Genomic DNA, 23,265 nt, shown 5'->3' on the forward strand with positions numbered 1-23,265 from the left:
TGAGTTGCGTCTGAAACGCTGCGTTTTGGTCGGGGAGTGGTGGGACCACGCCCCAGTCATGAACGGCCCTGATGCGATCTGGGATAGGGGTAGGGTGACCTTAAGTTCGTTTCTAATGATTGGGCTTATCAAAATCATTTTCTTAAATTTTTTAAAATTATTTTATTTAGTAATATGCTACTATTTTGAAGTATTAATTATTCAAAAAAATTATTTTTATAAAAATTTAAATATTTTCCAAAATATGAAATATTTCCTTTTTTCAGAGGTTAATTTAGCTTAAAAAATAAATTCTATAAGAAAATTTTCAAACTTTCAAGTATTTCAAATGTGAAAATTTATTTATTTAATAATATATATTTAAAAAAAAAAAAAAAAAAAAAACCCCTTTCCAGTCTCCACAAACGTGTTTAATTAAAAAACAAATTACAAGGCGCTAAATAAAAAAAATGGAAATCAACGAAAAGGCCAGTGGACAGGTTAGTTGAGTGTGAACATGAAAAACACTTCCCGGGGAACCCGCTGCTACAGTGCGCAGGGGGTGCGCAGGAAATGCAAATTACTCTGCCACCTTTTGTCTCTTCCACAAATATAGTTGACAAGCGTCACAGCACCCATATGCATTGTCCCGAAACCAACCTCTGCATGAATAGCTTCACACCTCTGTATATATATATACATATATGGAATTGACCTCTGAGAAAACGAGAGAAAATGAGAGAAAATGAGGGAAAATGAGAGAGAAAAAGATGGATTGGAGTGGAGGAAGAGAGGCATTGGTGGTGTGCAGTGATAGGAGTATGAGTGTGGGAATAACAGTGTGGGACATGGTCAGTGGTGACCAACTTCTCCACATTCCAACCTGTGCGGCTTCTCCCCATGGGCTCTTGTGTCTGAGAGAGCAGTTCCTTGTGGCTTCTCAGATTCACAGGCATGGGTCACTTGGTGGTGGCGCCATCTTCATCTGGCCCTTGAATAAGGTAGTGAATTTGTGATCGATTTTATTTTATTTGACCCCAATTTCTCATTCAATCTGTGTTTGTTTTCAATGGTTTCTGTCATTTTTCTTTCTGGGTATTTGGGTTTAGGTACTGCTCTTTGATCAAATGGGTGGTGCATTGTTTGCCCATTCATGTTTGTTTTTTTCTTTTGTTTTGTCTGTTTGTTCTTTGTAATTTGTTGACCCCAACCTCTCATTCAATCCTTATCTGTTTTCATTGATTTCAGTGTCAGGTCGGTGATTTTGATCACCCATTCATGTTTGTTTTGTTTGTTTACCCCCAAATTCTCATTCTCAATCTGTTTTTCAAATGAATTCAGTGATTTTCTTTCTGGGTAATAGAAATCTGGAGATTTCATTTTAATTACTAATCACTTTACCCCAAATTCTCATTCAAATTAAATTTGTTTTCAATGATTTCAGTGATTTTCTCTCTGGGTATTTGAAAGTCTGGAATTAATCCCTCAAATGGGTGATTCTGAATTTCCATTCTTGTTTGATCTTTAATTCTGTGGGTCTCCTGAATTCTCTAAGAACCAGTGTGGTGTGTTCTTCAGTGATGATTATCTAGTCTTCTGCAATAAAGAAAAGGGTTTTGGTCTTATGGGTGTTTGGGAATTGGGATTAATCTTTGAAATGCTTAAGCCCTGATTCTCAACATTATTTAAAAACAGTTCTCAAAAATCAGTTTTTGACAAAAAAAAAAAAAGATTTCATCTATTTTCAAAAACAAAATTCTACCCAAGAACCCAAATATGAAAAACAAATTTCTCGTCTTATTCTACTATGCACTTATAAACACAAAACAAAAAATTCCTTGTCTATTATAATGTTTCCGATTACTTGTCAGATCACTCTAAACAAACCTGAAAATGCCTTAAATAAAATATTTTTAAAAAAAACTGTTTTTAATCTAAAATTTATCAAATTATACTTCCGAACAGTTCTTAGTTTTTTGTTTCCTTTCGTTTATGATTCTTTTTAAAGTGCGTTAGGTACTGATTTTAAAAAACTTTTCTAAGTTTTTTTAACACTTGAATGATAAAAACTTTCAAATGTTAGAAAGATTAGAAATGTTTTTTAAAATCACTGTCAAATAAGCTTTTATTATCATTTGATTACTAATGAGGTGGGTTTTTTGGATCGTTGTAGGAAAAACTTTATCAGGTTTTTACCAATTCATATCAGTTTTGCTTTGCTTTTTTGATAGTGTGTTGTAGCAATCATCAATTCTCAAAATGGGTGTTTGGTAATTGCCATTGATATCTCATGTCATATCAAATTTTCATTTTCAATTAGCTGCTGATTTTCTAATCTTATTTCCTTCCCCTCTCCCAAGATTTCAATTTTCTTCCGTGTTTATACTTTACTAATTCTGATGAATTTGAGTTTAATTATTTGAAAAAGTGAGATCAGAGTTACCATAAACTTGACACATTGCCTTCTAAGCTGAGGGGAATTGTCACCTTATAAACTAAGGAGCATAGCAAGTATCGGATTGAAGCTTAGAGTATCAGTTTTTCTTAAATTTGGATATTTATTGTTGTAACCTACAGCCTCAATCGCCCCTTCGAAACTATCCAATGGAGGCCATCGGCCCAGTGTCATGCTCAAAGGATGGTGTATATATTGTGGGTGGTGCTCCTTCGGGAAATGCCTATATTTGGGAGGTTAGTATGCGCTATCCCTATGACCTTTCATTCTAAATTTTTCGACTTCCTGGTAAGAATGGATAAAGAAGCTTATTCTTGTTTGCAAATCCTTTAATGGGGTTAGCTGAAGAACTTAAGAATAAGAAATATATTCTTCTTATACCATTTGAGCAAAAACTTCTAGGTTGCTGATGGAAGACTGCTCAAGACTTGGCGTGCCCATCACAAATCTTTGACTAGCATGGTGTTTTCTGATGATGATTCTCTTCTAATTTCTGGTTCTGACGATGGGATGATCCGGGTTTGGTCTATGATTAGGTAAAAAATCTGAACTTTCTCGCCTTTTGATATAACTAGTTGGTTTTGTGATTCACAGCAAGAACAAGAGATTTTGTTTGTTTCTTGAGAAGTTTGAAATGATACATTTCTGTGAACTTCTAATCAATTTGGATGGAAGTTTGCTAGACATCGCAGATTGTGGAAGGTTTCCTTCTTTGTTCCATTCTTTGTTGGAGCACACATCCTCTATAACTGGTCTGTTATCTATATCAGGCAGCTCGAGTCCAGTTCTCGTATCGAGCTCCCTTGATGGCACGTGCAAGGTCACAAAACTAAACATTGTGGTTCTTACTGCTAGTGATGTGTCTTTGATAACAAACACCTTTTACTGAATGGCATTCTCCTATATGTTCTAGGTTTGGGACCTGATCAGGGGTAGGCTTCTACGAACCCGAGTTTTTCCAACAGCAATAACTGCTATTGTTCTTGATCCAGGGGAGCAGCTCTTATTCTCTGGAAGCGCAGATGGGAGAATTTTTGTTAGCATGCTTGACACTGGGCTGGTGGTGGATCCATTCAAAGTTCCAGAGGATCGACCGATTGTGCTAAATGGACACAAGTATTGTATGGTGGTTTAAGTTTATTGATATTTGTTAGAGAATGGTTGATTGTCACAGGCAGGATGTTAATAGTATTAACAGGCATACACAAATTTTCAACTGACAATTTTTTCACTTGACAATGCAGCAGGTCCATAACTGCATTGGCCTTCAGTAGATTGGGTCTGGTGTCAGCTTCTAGGGACTGCGCTGCCCACCTCTGGGATGTTGCCAGTGGGGTTATCATCAGAAGATTCAATCATCCAAAAGGTGACCATAATCTTCATTTCTGGTTTGCAGGTTTTATCTTTCTATTTCTTAGAAGGATTCACCACTCCATTTTCTAATCTTCTGTTTGGATGCTAAGAAGTTAGAGGATACAAAAAGAAAAACTGAAAACTAATGTATATTTCTTCATCTCCTCTGTTTTTCTCAGCAACCAAATGGAGTTCTTTATCTTTTACAGTTTGGTTTTCCATCTATATGCACTTCATCTTTTATAGTTGTAATTAATTAAGAATGTCATTTTCGTCTCTAAGCAGGGGCAATTACTAATATGGTAGTGATCCCAAAGTCGTCACTGCTTTCTGTGACAAACCATCAGCGATTCTCTAATCAGTTCCGTGTTTCTTTGCTTGACAAGTATCCTCAGCCAGGCAACTCATCCATGGGAATGATCACTCTCCTACCTTTATGTTGTTCCCACAGAGTTCACCTCCCTACTATTGGCTTCCAAAGCACAGTTTCACTAAACCAGCAGATTCTCGATCTGGAGGTCTTTCTCTAAACTTGATATCTATATCAATCATAGCTCTGATACCATATTAAGCTAAAGCTATTAGGATATGGCCCATAATATATACTAGGCGAATAAGAAGGAAATATAATCATATTGGAAAGTCATATATTGGTATGAATTAAGCAATCCTGATGAATTTGGCAGCAAGAATGTACACCAGGAGCAATACAAATGAAACTAGAGACAAGTATAGAGAACCGGATGTGGGCTGCAAGAATGACAAAGCACGTCATGGAGATGAACAAGCACTTGCAATCACGTTTACTAGATTTGATGCAGAACCGGTTGCTCTTATCTGCAGACTCAACCGCAGCTAGAAAGAGAAAAAGGGCGATGCTTGAGAGTTCAAGGATTCAGGAAGAGGAGCAATCACAGTTGCCAAGTTATCAATGACTAGTATGTTGGATTTTTCCCTTTTCCTTTTTATCAATGTTTCTGGTGTGGGGGTGGGAGGAGTGGTATAAAGGAAATAAAATTACCCTTAGGAAGTTTCAATAATGCATGAAATCAATCTTGGTCAACCATTCTTATCCTTGAAACTATTGTTCTATATGATATAATGTTGTTCTCTATGTGTTTGTTCCGATATATTTGCTATCAAAGTTCATAGTATCTACTGGTAGTTCAACAATCATATTGTTGGTGTTTTTCTAGCCATTGTAATAGTAGAATACCTCTGATCCCGTGTTAATACAAAGCCCACTCAAATAAAATACATTGTTATGTAGGATGGAGGATGCAAATTTCATAAAAAAGGACAGAAAATGAGTTCTAGTCGACGTTGGGAAAAAAGGCATTGTGAATGAAACTACTACTAAATAGCTGGGAAATTTATTTGGGCACAGTCCTATTTTCACTTATATCACATTCTTAGATATCCTTCCTCACATATTAGAGCAAGAAGCAAAAGGCAGAGTTCAAATGGGGCTTATCTGAAAACAATTGCCTTCATAAAGGGCCATTACCACTCTTCCATTTTCACCTCTCAAATGCTGCAAAACAGAAGTGAAATTTAGGGCATTTATTTGTTGTACCTTCTTAATACGCTCAAAACTATGCTTTTTGCACAGATTCTATTTCTTACTCTTTCATTTGAAGGGTGAAGATTCACAGAAAATAAAGCTCAAAGTGCATTCACAAACTTGATGCTTCTCAGAAAAGAATAACAAAAGTTGCATTGAAGAGAAAAGACTGCATAGTTCAAGCTTGAAAATCTGGCTTCTTCTGCATTTAACTGCCAAAACTACATTTACAAACTGTCATCTTTGATATTTTTAGAGAAACTGAGATCTCCAACAATATTATTGAACTATTTGGTACAGAACCTTCAAGCTAACCCTGTCATTTACATGACTTGTAGTTACAGTAATGTCAAAACCTCAATGAAAAGTATATGTAGTCCAAAGATCAATGACTGGTGAATCCGGCAGTCAATTTCTGTGAAGAATGCTTAGCATCTACATGCTTGAGATGTAATGCGGCCAATAGCCCTTTCCAGGTTTCCCCAGGTGCATTGCCTACTTGAAAGTTGAGAAGCTTCTTCTGTTTTCTGTAGTAATCTTCTAGTGGCTTGATCTGGTAAAGAACATAATAAACTGAATTGGTCACATTTTTTCTTATCAAATATAAACCCAAAGTATAAGCAGTTCAGTATATGATATCCTAACATTTAGGCTATGTTTGGTTCTGGAAAATGCAGGGGAAAAATAAAATGAAAAGAAAAGGTGAAATTGTTTAATCTTTATATAAAATAATAAAAATAAGTGAAATGAGTTTACAGTAGAATAGAAAAATAATTTATTGACTTTAAAAAAAAAAATTCTTTACTTTTTCCTTCTACCTATTTTTCCTCTCTATTCTGTTTCTCTCTCATTTTTCCCCAAATTTTCCAGAAACCAAACATAAGCATAAGTCTTGTGTTTTTATATAGGATCTGTTTATTTAAGGAGACAAAGTTGCAGTGATCAAACAAACAGGAGTCTCATTATACTCTCCAACTTCCAACTTTTTATATAAGAAAAGGTTGAAGTTATAAAATAGTTAGGAAAAACAAATGACTTGTATTTGAGGTCTTATCTCAAACAAACAGGAGTCACATAGCATTTCCCGACAGTAGATTTTCTCAATAGAGCTCTTGAATGAGGTTTTGGCAAAAACAAAGAAGGCTCATGATAGAAGAACCCATCAAATTAATCCCCAAGGCCAAAAAAAAAAAAAGGAATCTGGATTCCAACTTCACAATGGGCAAAGATGTGAATGGACCAAACAGCAGAGCACACAAAAAAAATGATGGAATATGATTTCAATGCAGAGATCAAACACAAAAACCATTATGAGCTGACAATTCACATTGAGATTCAAATCATAAAACAGGTCTATGCCATGAAGATATTGGAATTACCTGCTCCAAATAGACCCGAACTGTTCCCTTCCAAGCACCTTCCTTGCTAGTAGTGACTGATTTTGCAATTTTTGCTTGAACAGGCCTTGTGGGAATGTCCAGAGTTACAGAATCAGAGTTGTTTGTGCTACAACATTCATTACAATGGGAAGAAATGCCACTTTCTCGGTCTTCAACAAAGAAATCATCAGCGCATTTAAAATTCACAACCAGATCAATGACAGCAAGTTGGTCGAGGATCTCCTACGGTAATAAAGATGAAGCTGAGCCCTTTAGTTCTATAAAACAAACATAACATCATCACATTCTAAATGATCAAAGTGGAAAAATTTTCCAAAATTTTATGCCGTTCTGTCAGAAACTTACCGCTTGGCTCACAGATCGAGGAATTCCATCAAGAATGAACCCGCACTCACCTCTGTAATATCCAGCTTCCAGCCTCTCCGACAACAATCCAAATATGACATTCTCCGGAACAAGTTTACCATTGTTCACTGCATTTGCAATCTATTCTCACAAATAGAAGAAAAAAAGAATTATGAGCTGATTTGGAAGATAAACAAACAATTATTTTCTATCTTCAAAAACAGGGAAATAAGAATGAAACAGAAAATCATTTTTGGTATATCTTCTTGAATTCATTTTTCAAAATATTATTTTCCCTTTAGAAAAATGCATAATCATTCTAAAACTTAAATGAGAAAAACGATTTCATTTTCAGAGAAAAAGTGCGGTATTGAATCGAGCCAGAAAACACATATGATGAATACAAAAACAATAGACACAGAAATTAATATTATGAAAGCAAAATAAAACAAAGAAATCAAGAAAAAGGGAGAGAATGGCAATTGAACACAACTGACCTGTTCGTAAAGTGAAGAACGAGGATGAAGATCTTGCCGAACGAGGCTCGCGATTGAAATGTGAGGAACCTGTAGAAGCTTTGAGAGTTTCCCTGCGTACACGTGCTTCTTTGCGCCGGGGTTTCCTATGAACACCCACTGCACTCCTCTGCTCGGCGCCGAACCTTCAGAATCTACCATCGGCGCCGCAGCCGATCCACGGAGGGGCTCGTACTCGCTCTCGGGATGGTAATCGACGTTGAATTGTGGTTGAGCTGCTGCGGCTGCACCGAAAGATCGGCTGAGAGTGAGTCTCCGAAGGTGGAGCAGCAGTGGCGCCGCCAATTTCAGGCGGCAGAGTCCCGCCATGGCGGAGGAGAGCTAACGCAGTGTTTTGGAGGTAACTGAAGACGTTTGGAGTAGAGAGTGAAGGAGCTAAACGTTGCGGTTCTTAAGGCAGGGAAATGAGGTTGTGACGAAGGAGATTGCAAGTTTGGAAACACCCTATCAATTTGTCAATTATTTACATCAGATGCCACACAATTGAAACGTGGAAGCCACGGGCCTATAGGGTATTTGAAGAACGACACGTGTAGTGAAACCAAAGGAGAATATTCGAATTCGTCGGTGAGACAACGGACCCTTCTCAAGCTTCAAATTGTTCCACGTTTCATCGAACGTCGTCGTTTTATAGCCTAACATCATCCATTTCACATCTCACTCACGAATGTGCCACCCACTTTATACATCAAATTAAATATTTTTTTTTTCATTTTTTTCCCTTTTTCTTTGACATATTTAATTTAAAAATATAATTATAATCATAAAATTATAAAATTTAAAACAAAAATCATAAAATTATAAAATTTATTTAATATAATTATAATTATAATTTAAAAATAACAAAAATTTTAAATGGTGCCACCCTATTAACTTCCCTAATCATTTTCTCAACTCTTCATACCCTTATACAACCCTTGTACAAAATATAAAAACTCTTGTACAAAAATAAAAATTTACCCCCAAGTTTTTTTTAAGTTTTCTCAAAAATTTTCAAATGTGAGGATTTTCTTACATTTTAAAATTTTTAAAAGGCATTTTTATATATGCAAAATCCTACCTTATAAAAATTCCTAAATTTTTTACTATTTTCAAAAATAAAAAACAAAAAATGCCTCCTCACAAAAATTATTTTCCTTTATCTTTCCCAAATCCATTCCATCATTCTAAGGAAAAGGATACAACTGTCTGCATTTACTCTAGACTTCACACCTCTGCCAAGCTTTATCCAAGAATCTGTTATAACTTACATAATTTCTAATATCATAGACTGCAGAGGGGATTTCATAAAAATATGTTTCATACAGAAAGCAATAAGCTATCCCACTTAGCATTCTCAATTCTAAACTCAACCCCTCAACAAAAACTTATTTTTACATATGAAACTACATCATCATCAAATACCCTTCTCAAGCATTGCTCTCACCTTCATTGGAAGACCATAGAGCCGAATGAATCCGGCAGCATCAGCCTGATCATAGATCTGCCCGCTCTCAAACGATGAAATATCTTGCCTGTAGAGGCTGTAGGGGCTTTTGAGACCGGCAACAGTGACAGATCCTTTGTAGAGTTTGAGCCTCACGGACCCAGTTGTAGTTTCTGTGATCTTCTTCATGAAAGCATCTATGGACTCGCGAATTGGGTCAAACCACCTGCCTGCATACACTAGTTCTGCATACTTAAGAGCTAGCGAGTCTTTCTGTTGAATTGATTCACGATCAAGTGTTAGAGATTCCAGTTCACGGGCAGCAGTGAAAAGAATGGTTCCACCAGGGGTTTCATAGACTCCGCGGCTTTTCATTCCAACAAGCCTGTTTTCAACCATGTCAATACGCCCAATTCCATGTCTTCCACCAATTTCATTTAGCTTAGATAGAAGAGATGCTGGAGAGAGCTCCTTCCCATTGACCGACACAGGCAGGCCTGAAACCATCCCAATTTCTATGTATCTGCAGGAATTGGATTCAGGGGGATTACAAGCAATCAGAAAATGTTGAAAATACAAAATTAAAAGAGTAGGAACTTACTCAGGCTGGTCGGGAGCGTGTTCTGGGTCAACAGACATCATGTACATATCATTCTTTGGCTCATTCTCTGGGTCTTCCAAAATGTCTCCCTTCAATGTCACGAGACTAAAAGTTAAAAATGAAAGGGAAGAGAGGGAAGAGAGAGGAAAAATGAAGCAAAAAGAACAAAGAAAGAAAGAGATCAATTGAATGACCTTATTAAAAAAATGAATGTACCATGAAAGTCAGAGCCATGTAATTTGAAGACAACTTTAAGGCTATACTTGATTCCCGGAAAATAAAAAGGAAAGAAAATAGAGAGAAAAGTAGAAAAAAAGAAAAATAAATGATAGATTTAAAACCAATAAATTATTTTTATATACTACTATTTCAAACTTATTTTACTTATTTTTCCTCTTCAATATAAAGACAAAATAATTTGAAAATATATAAATTTATAACTAATTGCTCAGAACCGAACTTTGGTACAATCCAAATGCAATCTCAAGTATGATGGGTCTAGGCTGAGAAGTGGAGCATCCAAACCCAAACAAAATCTTTGTGTGAGAGGCCTGCAGATGTCTTAAACTTAACCCAAACTAAGAAATTAAGCCCATGTTAGACAGAGCTAGAAGAGAATGGACCATCAATGAAGCACTTTACTCATGGGATTGTGTCGATTAAATCCCTAACAGATCCCACTCACCCAAGTTACAAGCCAATGGAAACCTATGCTAACTAGATGTCATGCTTGTGCAAATGAACCTTAAACCTGTTTATATAATTAGGTTGAAGGTTCTAGTACTCCTGAACTATAGAGAAAATTATGGGGCCCAGAATGTTATGAAATGCCTCAGAATTATATAGAATGGTCTTGATATTTGCAATATTAGTTCTGAAAACTATATGTACACTTAAAAATCTCATTGAGCAAAAGATTTAACTGCAACCTTAATGCAATTTTTTTAAAGAAAAAACTACTGTAACTCAATAGATATAGAACACATATTATAAACATGTAGACTTACCTCGTGGCTGAGGTGCCACAGATTCCTATCTCTGCTGTAAATTGATTTCTTGGTCACTGGAACAGGCACATTATGTTTCTTCGCATATTCAATAGCATCTTCTCTCCCTCTAATTTCCCATTCCCTCCAAGGAGCTACTACATTGAGTTCAGGATTTAGAGCAAAGAAAGTAAGCTCAAACCGGACCTGAATATGAAAAATTGAGCAGGAAATTTAGAGTTAGAAATGGATATAAGAGGTGCTTTAATATTTTGAGTACAATCTCGATGCATGCCTGGTCATTTCCTTTCCCTGTGCATCCATGAGAAACAGCATCGGCTCCAACTTCTTTAGCTACATCAACCATGGCCTATCATAGATGAATATAGGATCAAATACTACAATTAAAAGACATACATAGAAAAACAAAAGGGAAATCTTTTAATATAGTGTAAAAGCAAAATGAGATATAACACCATGGGATCACCTTTGCAATTACTGGGCGAGCCATTGAGGTTCCTAGCAAGTACTTCCTTTCATAGATTGCACCAGCTCGTAGACAAGGAAATATGTAATCTTTCACAAACTCCTCCTTTAAATCCTTCACCACTAATTGGCAAGCCCCACTTGCCTTGGCCTTTTCTTCCAAACCCTCTAATTCCTTTATACCCTATAAAATTTGGCAAAAATAGCACCATATAAGCTTCAAAAAAGAAATCAATTTTGTAGTAAAATTTTCTTATTCATAACATACTTGACCAACATCTGCAGTGAAGCAAACAACCTCGCAGCCATAATTTTGCCTGAAAACAGAAAATGATTTAGCAACATGAGAACGAAAAAGTTTCATGCATCTCAAACATGCATGAACTCAACATGAATGCCTGAGTGCCGGCCTCTTATTTGAGACTTATGGGAACAAAGCTATCTATCTATTATCAGTCTTTCTTTGAACTTAACCTTCTCACATATACTAAAAACTTAATGAAGAAAATTTTTGCAAGATCGCTTTGATCTTATCCACATAGGCTGCAGGTGGACCTGCTGTTCACCAGTATCCAGTAGGAGCAACAGTTAAAGATATTAAAATTAGGAAGGTGCTTTCCACAAAGAAGAGGTAGTTACTGCCAATTTGCCCCGCGGATGTTTTAAAGACAAAACACAAACAACGTGTATACCTCAGCCAGGGGACAATAACAGAAGTGTCCAAGCCACCACTATAGGCCAGAACCACTTTATTCAATTTTCCACGTAAACCACCATTTGAAGCACCCGATGTGACGGTCTCCTTCTCACTGCTTACAACGGCTCGAATAGCTGAATTTGATATCATTTGGGTAAAAAAATGAACAAAGTAAGGCCAAATTCAACCTCAAACAGAAAATAGCAAAGATTTTAAACATGAAGACATTGTCAGCTACATTTCATATGATCACCCTTGTCTCAACTCTCACCTTGATTGCTATGAACTCGAGTAAGATTTTGGAAAAGACTTCCATTGTTATGAACAATGGCCTGCCCGTTAATCCCACTCCCCCTTGTCCCTAGCTGGTAAACAAAATTAAACCCATAACCAAAATCAACATAAATAAAAAGAGGTATTTTCAAACAAAACTGATAAAGCAACGACATTATTAAAATCAGAACTACCTCTGGGACAAATGGCAACTGCCTCCACCAGTACAACTTATCATGATAAGGAGATGACTCTGAAAACAAAAATAAATTCCCCATTTCACTTAAAATCACAAAAATGTATTTGTCCAATTTCTTATCAAATTCTGCAGCTTGTTTGCATTTCAATCTACATGAATATCAGTAGCAAAATTAATTGAATATGGTTCAGTTAACCCCTGTAACCCTACTCCCATAGAGGAAAAGAAAAAAAAAAGGGCATTTTCTCCAGAAAAAAAGTTCATCTTTTTACCCTAAACTAACTTAGCAAACCTTATAAAATCTTCTTCCCAGAAAAATTCTTCCCTCATTGCCAAAAAAATTCAAAACAAAAAAATTCCGGGAATTTTTTTCTTAAGTAGATAAGAAAATTACATGAAAATTAAAAGGTTGAGGGGGAAAAAACCTAGTTTGGGTCGACGGAAAAGGAGATCGGTCGAGGAATACGAAGAAATAGCCTGCAACTGAGCCATTGTAGCCTCCAAACAGAGCTCTCGTTCTTTCCAGTTGTGACTAGTCAGAGAATTGCAGCTTATATATGGCATATAAAACAGCTAGGGTTTAAGCATCGGGTAAACGACGCCGTTTTGAAGGAACCCCCACGTGATTCGGACTTTCTATCGCCAGTGTTGCCACGGTGATTCTCTGGCGGCTCCCAATTTCACCATCAAATATTTTGAATTAAAAATAAATAAATTTGATATTTAAATATATATATATATATAAATTTCGTTGAAATATTAATATTCCATAAATAAGATTGATGTAATTTTTTTAATTTTAATAACAATTCCTCCGATTACAAATTACAAACCACTTCAAATAAATTTTTAATAATAAAAAATATTTTTTATTAAGAAAATAAAGTATGGAGTAAATGAAGGAATAAAATGTAAAAGAATTTATTTTATTTTTCTTAAAAAAAATGAATGAAGTATATTTCTTATTATTTTTATTTTTTTTCTTAACTTTTCCTTAAAGAATAAATAAGGAAAATTTTTTTTTTCTTATCTTTTCCTTTTCCTTTTCTTTTATATTTTATTTTCTTCCAACTTTTTTACTATATTTGGTTTTTTTTTTAAATTAATGAAAATAAAATACAAAGAAAAAATCTAAAGAAAAAGGACAAAGATAAGAAAAATTTATAAAAAAAAATGATTTGATATGTTGTGAGAAATAAAGGTATGTTTGATAATTATTTTTAAAAATAGTTTTTTGTTCTTCAAAATAAATAAAAAACTATTTTCTATTTTTTGTTTTTAAAAATATGAAATAAGATATTTTCAGATAATATGTTTTAGTTATTTTCTATTGTCTTCACTTATTTTTTTAATATTACTTTAAAAAATAATTTTATAAACATGTAAAATTATTAAAAATAAAACATTAAATATAAAAATTATTTGTAAAATATATTTTAAAATATTAAAAATAGGTTAAAAATATTTTAAGTTTTCAAACATATTTTTGTTTTATAAAACATAAAAGAACAAGTAAAAACAATATAAAAAATTTTAAAATGTTCTTGAAAAACACCTTATTTTTTTGTTCTTAAAAATAAAAACAGAAAACAATTTTTAATTCTCAGACAAGTTTTCTTATTTTTTAATTAAAAAAAAAAAAACTGTTTTTGCACCTATTAAAACCTATTTTTCTGGAAAATAAAAAATGTCAAACATGTTTTTTAAAGGGAGAATTATGTTTTGGGGGTAGATGGGCCCCCAAATTAACAAAAGGTCCATGTAACTCTTTAAATTGAGCTCAAGACTCAATGAAAGTATGGAAATTGAGTTGAAGGATATCATTCTTCAGTATTTCCAAAAATGCCCTTTGTTGATTTTGAGAAAAAAATTAATATTTTTGAAAAATACTTTTATTTAATTTAATATTTTTTATTTAATTTAATATTTTTTAAAAATAAATTTATTTAATTTAATATTTAAAAAAATATTTAATTTAATATTTTTTTAAATACTTTAATTTAATTTAATATTTTTGAAAAAAAAATTAATTTAATATTTTTGAAAAAAAAATCATTTAATTTAATATTTTTGAAAACTACTTTTATTTAATTTAGTATTTTTGAAAAAAAAAATTATTGAAAAAAAATTTATTTAACTTAATTTTATAAAATATTTTATATATGTTCTTAAAGGGTATATTTATCCGTTATTATTTCATATCCTTCAACTCAATTTGAAGAGTTATATGGACCTTTTGTTAATTTGGGGACCATCTACCCCTAAAAGATAATTCTCCCTTTTTTAAATTAAAAACCTGTCATTTGCTAGCAATAAAGACCCTAATCTAACTTTACAAAGTCTCCTGCATCCATTCATCCTTAAGAAAGCATATCTGAAAATTTTATTTGGAAATGCAATTGAGTAACTAGAAAGGATTGATCTATGCAACAAGTAAGAAAGCTCTTGCCCTTTACACTGGTGACCTAGGAGCTGGCCAAAGAAGAAGACATGGAAGTAACCTCATCAGTGATACGGTGCCGTGTCCGTCCTCTGATCGCCGTCCGCTGTGGTTTGGATTTGAGCTGCATACTGCAAGTTCCAGAGGATATCCTCCGCAGATGGGCGGGTCGAGGAATCAAGAGAAATGCATTTGTTTGTTATGGAAATGGCAATGGATAGAGACTCTTGTGAACAAGTGGCAAGTACAGTTGGGTCCACTATTCTTCTCCGACCGTCCTGGCTCCCAAAAGATGCCTGTGAAAAGGAAACCAGAGCTTTAGGGTTCCATGGATTTTCAATCAACAATTCTTAAAGTGTAGACCCAAAAAAAAAAAAAGGAAAAAATGAATAGGATGAAAAGGAAAGAGGATGAGAGTTATTCCATGATGTTTTAAAAAAATAAGGGTTTGTTTGAAAAATGTTTTCAAAAGCAGTTTTTGAAAATAGGTTTTGAAAAATATTCTATATGTTACATAAAACAAAAGTCTTCGAAGACAAAAAAAAAAAAAAAAATTAAACTTGCTTCCGATGTTCTAAATTTTTTTTAAATAAATTTTATTTACAGTGTTTTATTTTTAATTATTTTATTATTTTTTAAAAAAATAAAATAAAATTGATGAAAATATGTTTTTAAAAAACACCACATTTTCTTCTTATCAAACATGTTTTCCTCTTGTTAATAATAAAAAATTATTTTTCAAAACAACTTCCAAACATACCCTAAATTTTTCAAAATAATTCTTAAAAATATTTCTAAATTGTTTCTAAGTGACAAAATTCCATTTAATAACTTATATAAAGACAAAATTTTCAGCCTATGTAATTATGCAAAATACAAAAATAAATAAAATTATCTAACTCTTGTCTCTCAATTGTTTCTTAGACTCTAAAAAAACATTTTAAAAATACCTCAAATTTTTTCTAAAAAATTATCCTATTTTCAAAACAAATTCTTAAAATACCCTTTTCATTTCAAAATTTATTAATTTTGTTTTTGAAGTTAGAAATTTTTTTTTTTTTTTTCTAAATAATAGCAATAGCTTAAAATAGTTTCCAAACAAGGCCCGGCAATCAAAATTAGAATTAAAAATTTTACTAAAATATTTATAAAATTATGAGAAAACAAATGGGAATAAAATTATAAAACTGATTTATAATTTGTACGGGAAAGAAAAAAAATTATTAAATGATTATACAAAGGAATTTCATTTTTTTTCTATATATAGAATTAAAAATATTTAATTTTATTAATAAAAATTATTAGTGACATAAAAAATAACTACAATACCAGTAATATATTATTATATTTTATTAATAACCATTATTCCCTACGAGGGACATAAGGGTAAATTAGTTAATTCATTCACAAAATACAAAATTTGATCCCTCGAACCCATTTATGAAAAAAGGGAAGAATGAGTTTCTTTTTGCAATGTTTGGATTCTAAAATTTTTGAAAGAAAACGAGAGGTAAAAAAAAGAGAGAAAAAGTATAAGGAAATAAAAAAAAAAGTTAAAAGCAATAAATAATTTTTTTTCTCTCACTTCAAACCTAATTTGTTTTTTTTTTAATATAAAGAATAAATAATTTAAAAATATTTAGGTTATGTTTGGCACCTTAAAAGTATTAAGAAAAAAAAAAATTTTAAAATGATTTTCTTATGTTTGGTTTTATTATGAAAAATGCAAAAAATATATATATATATAATTATTAAAAAAATTTGTATATTTTTAAATTATTTAATCCATAAACAAAAGAGTTAAATCTATGAAAAATGTTTGAAGTAATATATAAAAATAATTTATTAACTTTAAATTTATTTTTTACTTTTTCTTCTACTTGTCCTCTCCATTTTCTTTTCCTCACATTTTCCTTCAAACTTTATGATAACCAAACATAGCCTAATTTCTAATTAGTTTTAAACATATTTTCTTTTTCTTTTTTTGTTATTTTTCATCTCAAAATTATATATGAGAAAATCATTTTTCTTAATATTTTTTGGAACTAAAAATAAGCCAACATGAATTTCTCATTCAAGGAATGAGAAAAGGGAAAAAAACCCCTTGTTCTTTATCAGGGAGGAAAGGAATCAAGTAGAAATGCCCTAAGAATAGAAAGGAAAAACTCTTTTTGTTCATAAGAACTCATATGTGATTCTTGGGCACTTGTCATTTGCTATAAAAATGAAATTTAATCTGTATTATGTCATAGGTTTGGTGCATACCATTTCATTTTGTAGAAACGCTTCCCTTCTTGCAGAAACCGACGGTCCAACCAATGACTCAAGCAATATTAATCCGAAGCTATACACATCATCTTCTAATTTTGTCATTTGCCTGCATGCATGGATTCCACATAGTTACATGTTTGTTCAAAATACCAAGGCCATGTTTGGTCCAGAAAGTACAAAGGAAGGAAAGAAAATAAAGAATTTTTTAAAAAAAATTTAATGATTGGACATCATGAAAAAAGACAAGAAAAAAATAATACAAAGGAAAAGAGGAGAAAAAATGCTAAAAGATTTCCCTTTCTATATCTTCCTCAACAATTTTATATAAATTTTTTCTCATTATTTTTTTCTCCTCAAACTTTTCAGAAACCAAATATAGTCTCGTGTTTGTCTCATGGAAAGTTTGAGGGAAAGAAAACAAGGAGAAATTTTTTAAGGACATAAGAAGAGCGGGAAAATTTATAAAAATTTTATCTTATTTGACTATTGATGAAAATTTGAGGAAGAGAAAATTGAATTATGAGAAAATGAACTTCCCTCAAACTTTCCCCACCTATTTTTAAAAAAAAAAATACGAAAGCAAATATTACACATTTTCCTCTATTTTTTCCTTTGTTTTTTTCCTCACCTTTTTTCCAAATATAAAAAAAATAAAAAATAAAAACCATTTTCCTTGATATTTTTCTTTCCTTCTTATTTTCCAAGAGCCAAACATGCAAGAAACTTCTTCAATGGATTACAACTAGGTGTTTCTTCACTATAGAAAATCCTTACCATGACTTCAGGCCATCCCCTTTTTCCTACAAAAGGAAAACACCATTTACAACTTGGGACTGGAAATTTTTGCTAGAATCAACAAAGTAAGGAGACCTACCCCATGTTTGTCATTCTCTTCTGAGATAATGGAGAGCCCATAGTCACTCAACTTTGCCATCCCATGCTCATTCAGCAAGATATTATTCGTCTTCAGTCGATTGTTGAAGAAACCAGGAATAACTCCAGTGTGCAGAAAGTGCAAAGCCTTGGCAACTCCAATTAGAACAGACAATCTCTCTGACCATTTCAGAGCCTTTTCTGGACCATTCTCTGCATATATAATTTAGCTAGATGATAATCAGAAAGAACCCAAGAAGTAAATATATACTACTTAGAGCTCGTTTGACAGTGATTCTAGTGATTCTAGGAAATGTTTCTGAGTCTTTCTAACACTTGAAAACGACTCTTTTGATAAAAAATTTCAAGTCCTAAAAAGGTTAGAGGCACTTCTAGAATCACTACCAAACAGATTTTTAATCAAATTGAGTGTGATTCCTATTTATTTTGAAGGTTCAGTTCCAATAATACAAGCCCATATCAGTTTTCCATTTGGGACAAGGGTACAAAATCAGATGGAGTTTCCTCATACTATGGACCTGTTTTCTCCAACATATGTATTCCACATTTCATATTTTCCGGGTTAGAGACCATCCATTTATGTGTATTGTGTATGCAATCCTCTGATCTTTCATGGAAAGAAGGCCTGTAATCCCCAAGCTTGAACTTTGAACAAGTCTCATGGAAACAACCATTGTAATGCTCATTGATTTATTTTTGCTTAAACATATGAAGCCTGTAGCTTATGTAGCAAACCTTTTTAATCCTTGTACAATTCTCAAAACTAGAATTTAGAGAAAGTGACTGCATTTCAGAGGGAAGACTAGCCCTGTTTGGAAACCATTTTTCAAAAACTTTCGACAGAAAACAGGTTTTTGATGATTTATTTTGAAAACAGGTTGTTTTCCATAACAAATTTTAAGTCTTGTGAGTTGTTTTTTGTAGATGTTCTGAGCAACAATTGAAAATATAGAAAATACTTCAGAAACTTCTGCATTGTACATAAGTAGGTATTACCATCATTGAGAAGAAGCTAAGAAAACTGTTTTTCACATTTGAATTTGAAACATAACTTTGTTTACAAAAACAATCAAGAACTGTTTTTGAAAACATTTCTAAACGGGCCCTAGGTCTCCCCAAGTACAGTGACATGGCCTAATTTGGTTGATAATTGAAAGAAACAACATGAAAAGGTGAACTGTCTATAGGACAGTACCGAGATTATAGACAGTCAATAGTATTTTATATAAACCAGATGGGATCAGCAAAATAGATGCCATTACTTTTGAATGATGTAGACATACCAGAGAGATGGCTGCGAAAGTTCCCATTAGGCAGATACTCGTAAATGAGAAAAACTTTGTATACACTGGAATCATCTCGACCACCAGTATCAATACCATGCCCCAAAAGGCAAACCAAATGTGTGTGGCGAAGCCTTGCAATCAAATCCAACCTCAGCTTAAGATTTCGGATTGTATACTTCTTTGACAAAGGCAGACACCTTATAGCTACTTGGGTTCCATTCTCCAATCGTCCCTTGTAAAGCTGCAAAATGAAGTAGAGATTGAAAAATGGCTGTGAAGTGGAAATAAATGCTGAAGTAGATGAGTCAATCTTCCATCACCTTCATCATCCATAAGAAGAAAAAAAAAAGGAAGCACTAAGAAGGCAGCTAAAGGGGTTCAATTTCTGTAACTTTGCTTACAAGGCGGCAGGCATACATGACATTCTTGATATATATAAATGGGATTAGTTGTTTGGTTGTTCCTTTCAGAGCACCTAAATAAAATGTATAGAAACCAGCAGATATGTGGCCAAAAAAAATGCAATCGTTCGTGGATTCCCACAGAACATGAACGTTGCATTTGTCCTATGTAAATTCTTATAAAGTATTGTTGCTAATAGCATATCAGGCATGCATTGAGGTTAGTAACTTTTTAACTTTCCGAATAAAGGCTAACTGATCGTATGTTATGTCAAGCAACATGGAGTATAAAAAACATCAATGTTTTGAAACCAAAAGAGAATGCATGACTCTGCTGACTTCCCAAATTTTCAGTAATCAACAATGCAGTACAACCGAGAAAAGGAAAAAATCACTAGTAAACCTATAGTGTGAAATTGTTAGACCTTGGTGTAATTTTTGGATGTTACCTTCCCATTTGAACCATCACCCATAAAGGTAGACCGATCAAAGTTGTTTGTAGCTTCCCTTAACTCTTCCAAAGAAAACACCCGGCACACTGGAACACCTTCTGTTCCCAATTTGGCTACTTGAGGGATAAACCCTGAAAAACAGAGAAGAGTATTATTGCCATTATATATGGTAAATGTTTATATTGGCATGGAAAAACTTGTAGAATTTTCTCATGAAATGGATGACCTACTTGCATTTGTTAGAAGCTCAGAGGATAACCCAGTTGTCGAGTTCTCTTGCACGGTCTTATGCAATAAATGCTGCTCTGATATACTCCGTGAACAACATCTTTTACACACAAAGAAACAGCCAAAAACCAGAAGCAGAGTAGCAACAAAGACCCCCCCAATGACAGCCACTAATATTCCCATATCTTTGCTTCTCGATTCTTTCTTCTTTACTGGGACTGCCATGCAGTAAGAGTCAGGATGCTGGTGCTGGAAACCGATGGACAGACAATTCCCATCAGAATTAACAACTCTCTTATCTAATGCAGTGCTCAAACATGAAGGCAATCCACCTGTTAACTTATTATTTGATATGTCGACAAAGCTAAGCTCACTGCTGCAGTGTATATGGTTGGAAAGCGATCCACTCAAAGTGTTTGATGCCAAATTCAAGTAACTGATGTTGGGCAAAGAGAAAAGTGCTTCTGGGGGTGTTCCTGTGAGAAAATTGAATGACAAATCAAGGTGTTGAAGTTGAACTAGTCGGCTATATTGCTGAGGAATCTCACCCATGAAAGAGTTGTTGCTGAGGAAAGCCATGGCCACCCCTTTGGGCAGAGCAGGTAGTTTGGAATCCAATTTATTTTTACTCATATCCAGCAAATGAAGACTAGTTAACCTGCTTAGATCAGGCAATTTTCCGGATATCTCATTGCCTGAGAAGTCAAGATCACTGAGAGTGGCGATCCTCTGAATTGAAGCTGGGAATGGACCATTCAAACGATTGTTCCCCAGGCTCAGAACTGTTAGATTCGATAGTGAATCCAAGCAATCAGGCACTGTACCATTGAAGTAATTGCCATCAAGTGAAAGAGCTTGGAGCTTCACCATTGTACAGATCTTAGGAGGAACTGAACCAAAGAGAAAATTGGAACTCAAATCCAAGTATTCAAGTGAAGATAACCGATGAATTTTGTCTGGCAGTGGACCCCAAATGCCCAAAGACACCAGGCTAAGAACTCTCAAGCTGGTTAGCCTGGCCAGAGTTGTCACAAAAGAATCCATAGAGAAGGCCCCAGATAGAGTTACAGTTGGAATGGCAAACCCATCAAAATTACTATCCTTAACAGTCTTATCACCCATAATCTTGATCCCTGTGACAAAGCTGTCTTGGCAGGTGATGTTTACTTGTGTGGAAGATGATAAATAACAGAAATCTAAGGTATGGTCCTTCCAAATCTCTAACTGAACTGGATACTCAAGCTGCTTTCTTAGCTGAAGAAGCACTTGGGTTTGAGAGGATTGCAGTTGATGGGTACCCAAGATGAAGAAATTCCATGAAAGAAATATCAGCAAAAGCAAACTCAAATAGCCCATGGTAAAGACCCTTTCTTATGGATTCTTGATGAAGAAATACAGTATCTGAAAATGTGGCAATAAGAGAACCCAATAAAACCTATCACAGATTAAAAAACAAGGAAAACAACCCTTTTTCACTGAAACAGAGAGCAACCCACAAAAAGTTGGGGCAAATCAATATTGTTATGTGGGTTTCTGTGATTATGGAGAAGCCATAAACCCCAGTAAGGCGATACAGCAAGGCACTGAAGATCCTACCTTGGAAGCCCAGAGGTGAAGCTCTTCAGTAATGGGCTCAAAAAAGGGAGAAAATGCAGAGATTTAGCCCCTATAATTCATCAAAAGAACCATGTTTCACTTTTCAGCAACCCCATGAAGCGACATGGAACAAACATCTCCTTTTGTGATCTGTGAAACAGTCATTTTACTTCAATATCCCAGAAACAGGAAAAACAAAAAACAACAAAAACAAAACTAGGAATCAAGAACAGTTATAAAGTTCCTTGCCTCCTGCTGAAAATCTGAGGATTTAAGAAGTGAGATTACTCAGAGTTACAGCATTTACTGCTCCCACATGGTGCTTTTCCCTTGAAGATTGAGAGGTTTCTGCCATTAATAGAAGTGGGTCTTCGCTTGTAAATTGGTTGGAAGTTGACACTCTCTCTCAAAGTGAGCTGGAGAAGGTGAACGGTAAACAGTGAGAATAGCAGTAAGCCAAGGAAAAACAAAATTTTATCTGTTATTTTTTGTTGCAACTTGAGAAAAATTAGAAAAATGGCTGAGGAGGATATTGGATTGGAAGACAAGACAGCCCATGTCATTGTCTTGAATGACTACCATGTCTTTTTTTCACTTTTAAAGCCAAGAATTTCTACTTCTCCGTCAAAAACCAGTGAAAATCCTCTTGTTTTGAAGCATGAAAATATTGGCCCATGGATGGTTTTGATTTGGAACTTTTAAGTTTTTCCTATTAATTCTGTACTTTTCTATCATTCAACTCTATAATGGACAAACCCAACTCTACTCCCATATTGAACCATATGCAAAACTCTATATCATGATTTTACAGTCTTGTAAAAAATTAGGGGCCTGTATTTTACTATTTTCACTGCAGTTCTCTTTCTTTCTAGAACAAAATTGCAATTTCTTTTTATAATTCCAAAATTACCCATATAAATTATTCACATCTTTATATATGAACCCAGAAATTTTCAAATAAAAAATAAAAAAATTGACAATTTGCATGAAAAATCATGTTTGGCTGATATGCAAGAGAGGGTAAAATGGGATTAAGAAATCATTTTCTTGGTACTTGTGATAGCTACCAACCATAACTAGACAGGCTGTATTTTAAATCAGCAACTAGCCCTTTTGCCCATACGCCTCCTTCACCAATTCAACCAACTGCAATATTTTTAATAACTAGTTGGATTATTTATTTGGATTTGGGAGTATCCATAGATTCTGTCCTGCCATGGCTGTAGACCATGAATGGGTTACAGCCAAAGCAGAAGATAAATGATTTGTCGATGTCAAACTACACTGTGATATATGATGTGGCACACCATCTTTTTCTTTGATAAAAAGTTACAAATTGTTGTGTGGGGTATATGTCCTTTGTTTGGCTCAAAAGAAAGTTCCTTTTTTTGATGGCT

General features: G+C 33.9%; 4 protein-coding genes across 6 annotated transcripts; 1 reads left to right on the plus strand and 3 right to left on the minus strand.

The window, feature by feature from the left end:
* Positions 1-484: 484 nt before the first annotated feature.
* On the plus strand, positions 485-4,917 carry LOC100255963 (protein ROOT INITIATION DEFECTIVE 3). Of its 3 annotated transcripts, none has more exons than XM_002279716.5 (8): positions 485-980; positions 2,557-2,670; positions 2,837-2,970; positions 3,110-3,254; positions 3,348-3,550; positions 3,679-3,800; positions 4,073-4,305; positions 4,474-4,917. In XM_002279716.5, the coding sequence occupies exons 1-8, from the start codon at positions 735-737 to the stop codon at positions 4,720-4,722; spliced, it is 1,446 nt and encodes a 481-aa protein (XP_002279752.3). In that variant the 5' UTR covers positions 485-734; the 3' UTR covers positions 4,723-4,917. The 3 variants fall into 3 exon arrangements, with proteins under 3 accessions (XP_002279752.3, XP_010663732.1, XP_010663731.1); XM_010665430.3 differs by having other exon boundaries at positions 4,174-4,305; XM_010665429.3 differs by having other exon boundaries at positions 3,682-3,800.
* A 611-nt stretch (positions 4,918-5,528) lies between these two features.
* Positions 5,529-8,465, minus strand: LOC100261051 (probable adenylate kinase 7, mitochondrial). Its single transcript, XM_002279697.5, has 4 exons — positions 7,594-8,465; positions 7,097-7,237; positions 6,731-6,973; positions 5,529-5,904 (listed from the first exon to the last, which is right to left on the minus strand). Exons 1-4 carry the CDS (start codon positions 7,939-7,941, stop codon positions 5,737-5,739), a joined length of 900 nt encoding a protein of 299 aa, XP_002279733.1. The 5' UTR covers positions 7,942-8,465; the 3' UTR covers positions 5,529-5,736.
* Positions 8,466-8,753: 288 nt separating this feature from the next.
* Positions 8,754-12,971, minus strand: LOC100266261 (argininosuccinate synthase, chloroplastic). The gene is made up of 10 exons (XM_002283503.5): positions 12,726-12,971; positions 12,296-12,354; positions 12,100-12,193; positions 11,824-11,962; positions 11,400-11,448; positions 11,133-11,315; positions 10,941-11,015; positions 10,667-10,852; positions 9,660-9,748; positions 8,754-9,581 (listed from the first exon to the last, which is right to left on the minus strand). The coding sequence occupies exons 1-10, from the start codon at positions 12,862-12,864 to the stop codon at positions 9,029-9,031; spliced, it is 1,566 nt and encodes a 521-aa protein (XP_002283539.2). The 5' UTR covers positions 12,865-12,971; the 3' UTR covers positions 8,754-9,028.
* Positions 12,972-14,660: 1,689 nt separating this feature from the next.
* Positions 14,661-22,421, minus strand: LOC100243936 (probable inactive leucine-rich repeat receptor-like protein kinase At3g03770). The gene is made up of 9 exons (XM_019226625.2): positions 22,118-22,421; positions 21,869-22,018; positions 20,275-21,673; positions 20,042-20,175; positions 19,189-19,432; positions 17,886-18,097; positions 17,786-17,811; positions 17,006-17,117; positions 14,661-15,036 (listed from the first exon to the last, which is right to left on the minus strand). Exons 3-9 carry the CDS (start codon positions 21,626-21,628, stop codon positions 14,806-14,808), a joined length of 2,313 nt encoding a protein of 770 aa, XP_019082170.1. The 5' UTR covers positions 21,629-21,673; positions 21,869-22,018; positions 22,118-22,421; the 3' UTR covers positions 14,661-14,805.
* Between the last annotated feature and the right edge of the window lie 844 nt (positions 22,422-23,265).

This window comes from Vitis vinifera, chromosome 17, assembly GCF_030704535.1.
Source record: "Vitis vinifera cultivar Pinot Noir 40024 chromosome 17, ASM3070453v1".
NCBI lineage: Eukaryota > Viridiplantae > Streptophyta > Magnoliopsida > Vitales > Vitaceae > Vitis > Vitis vinifera.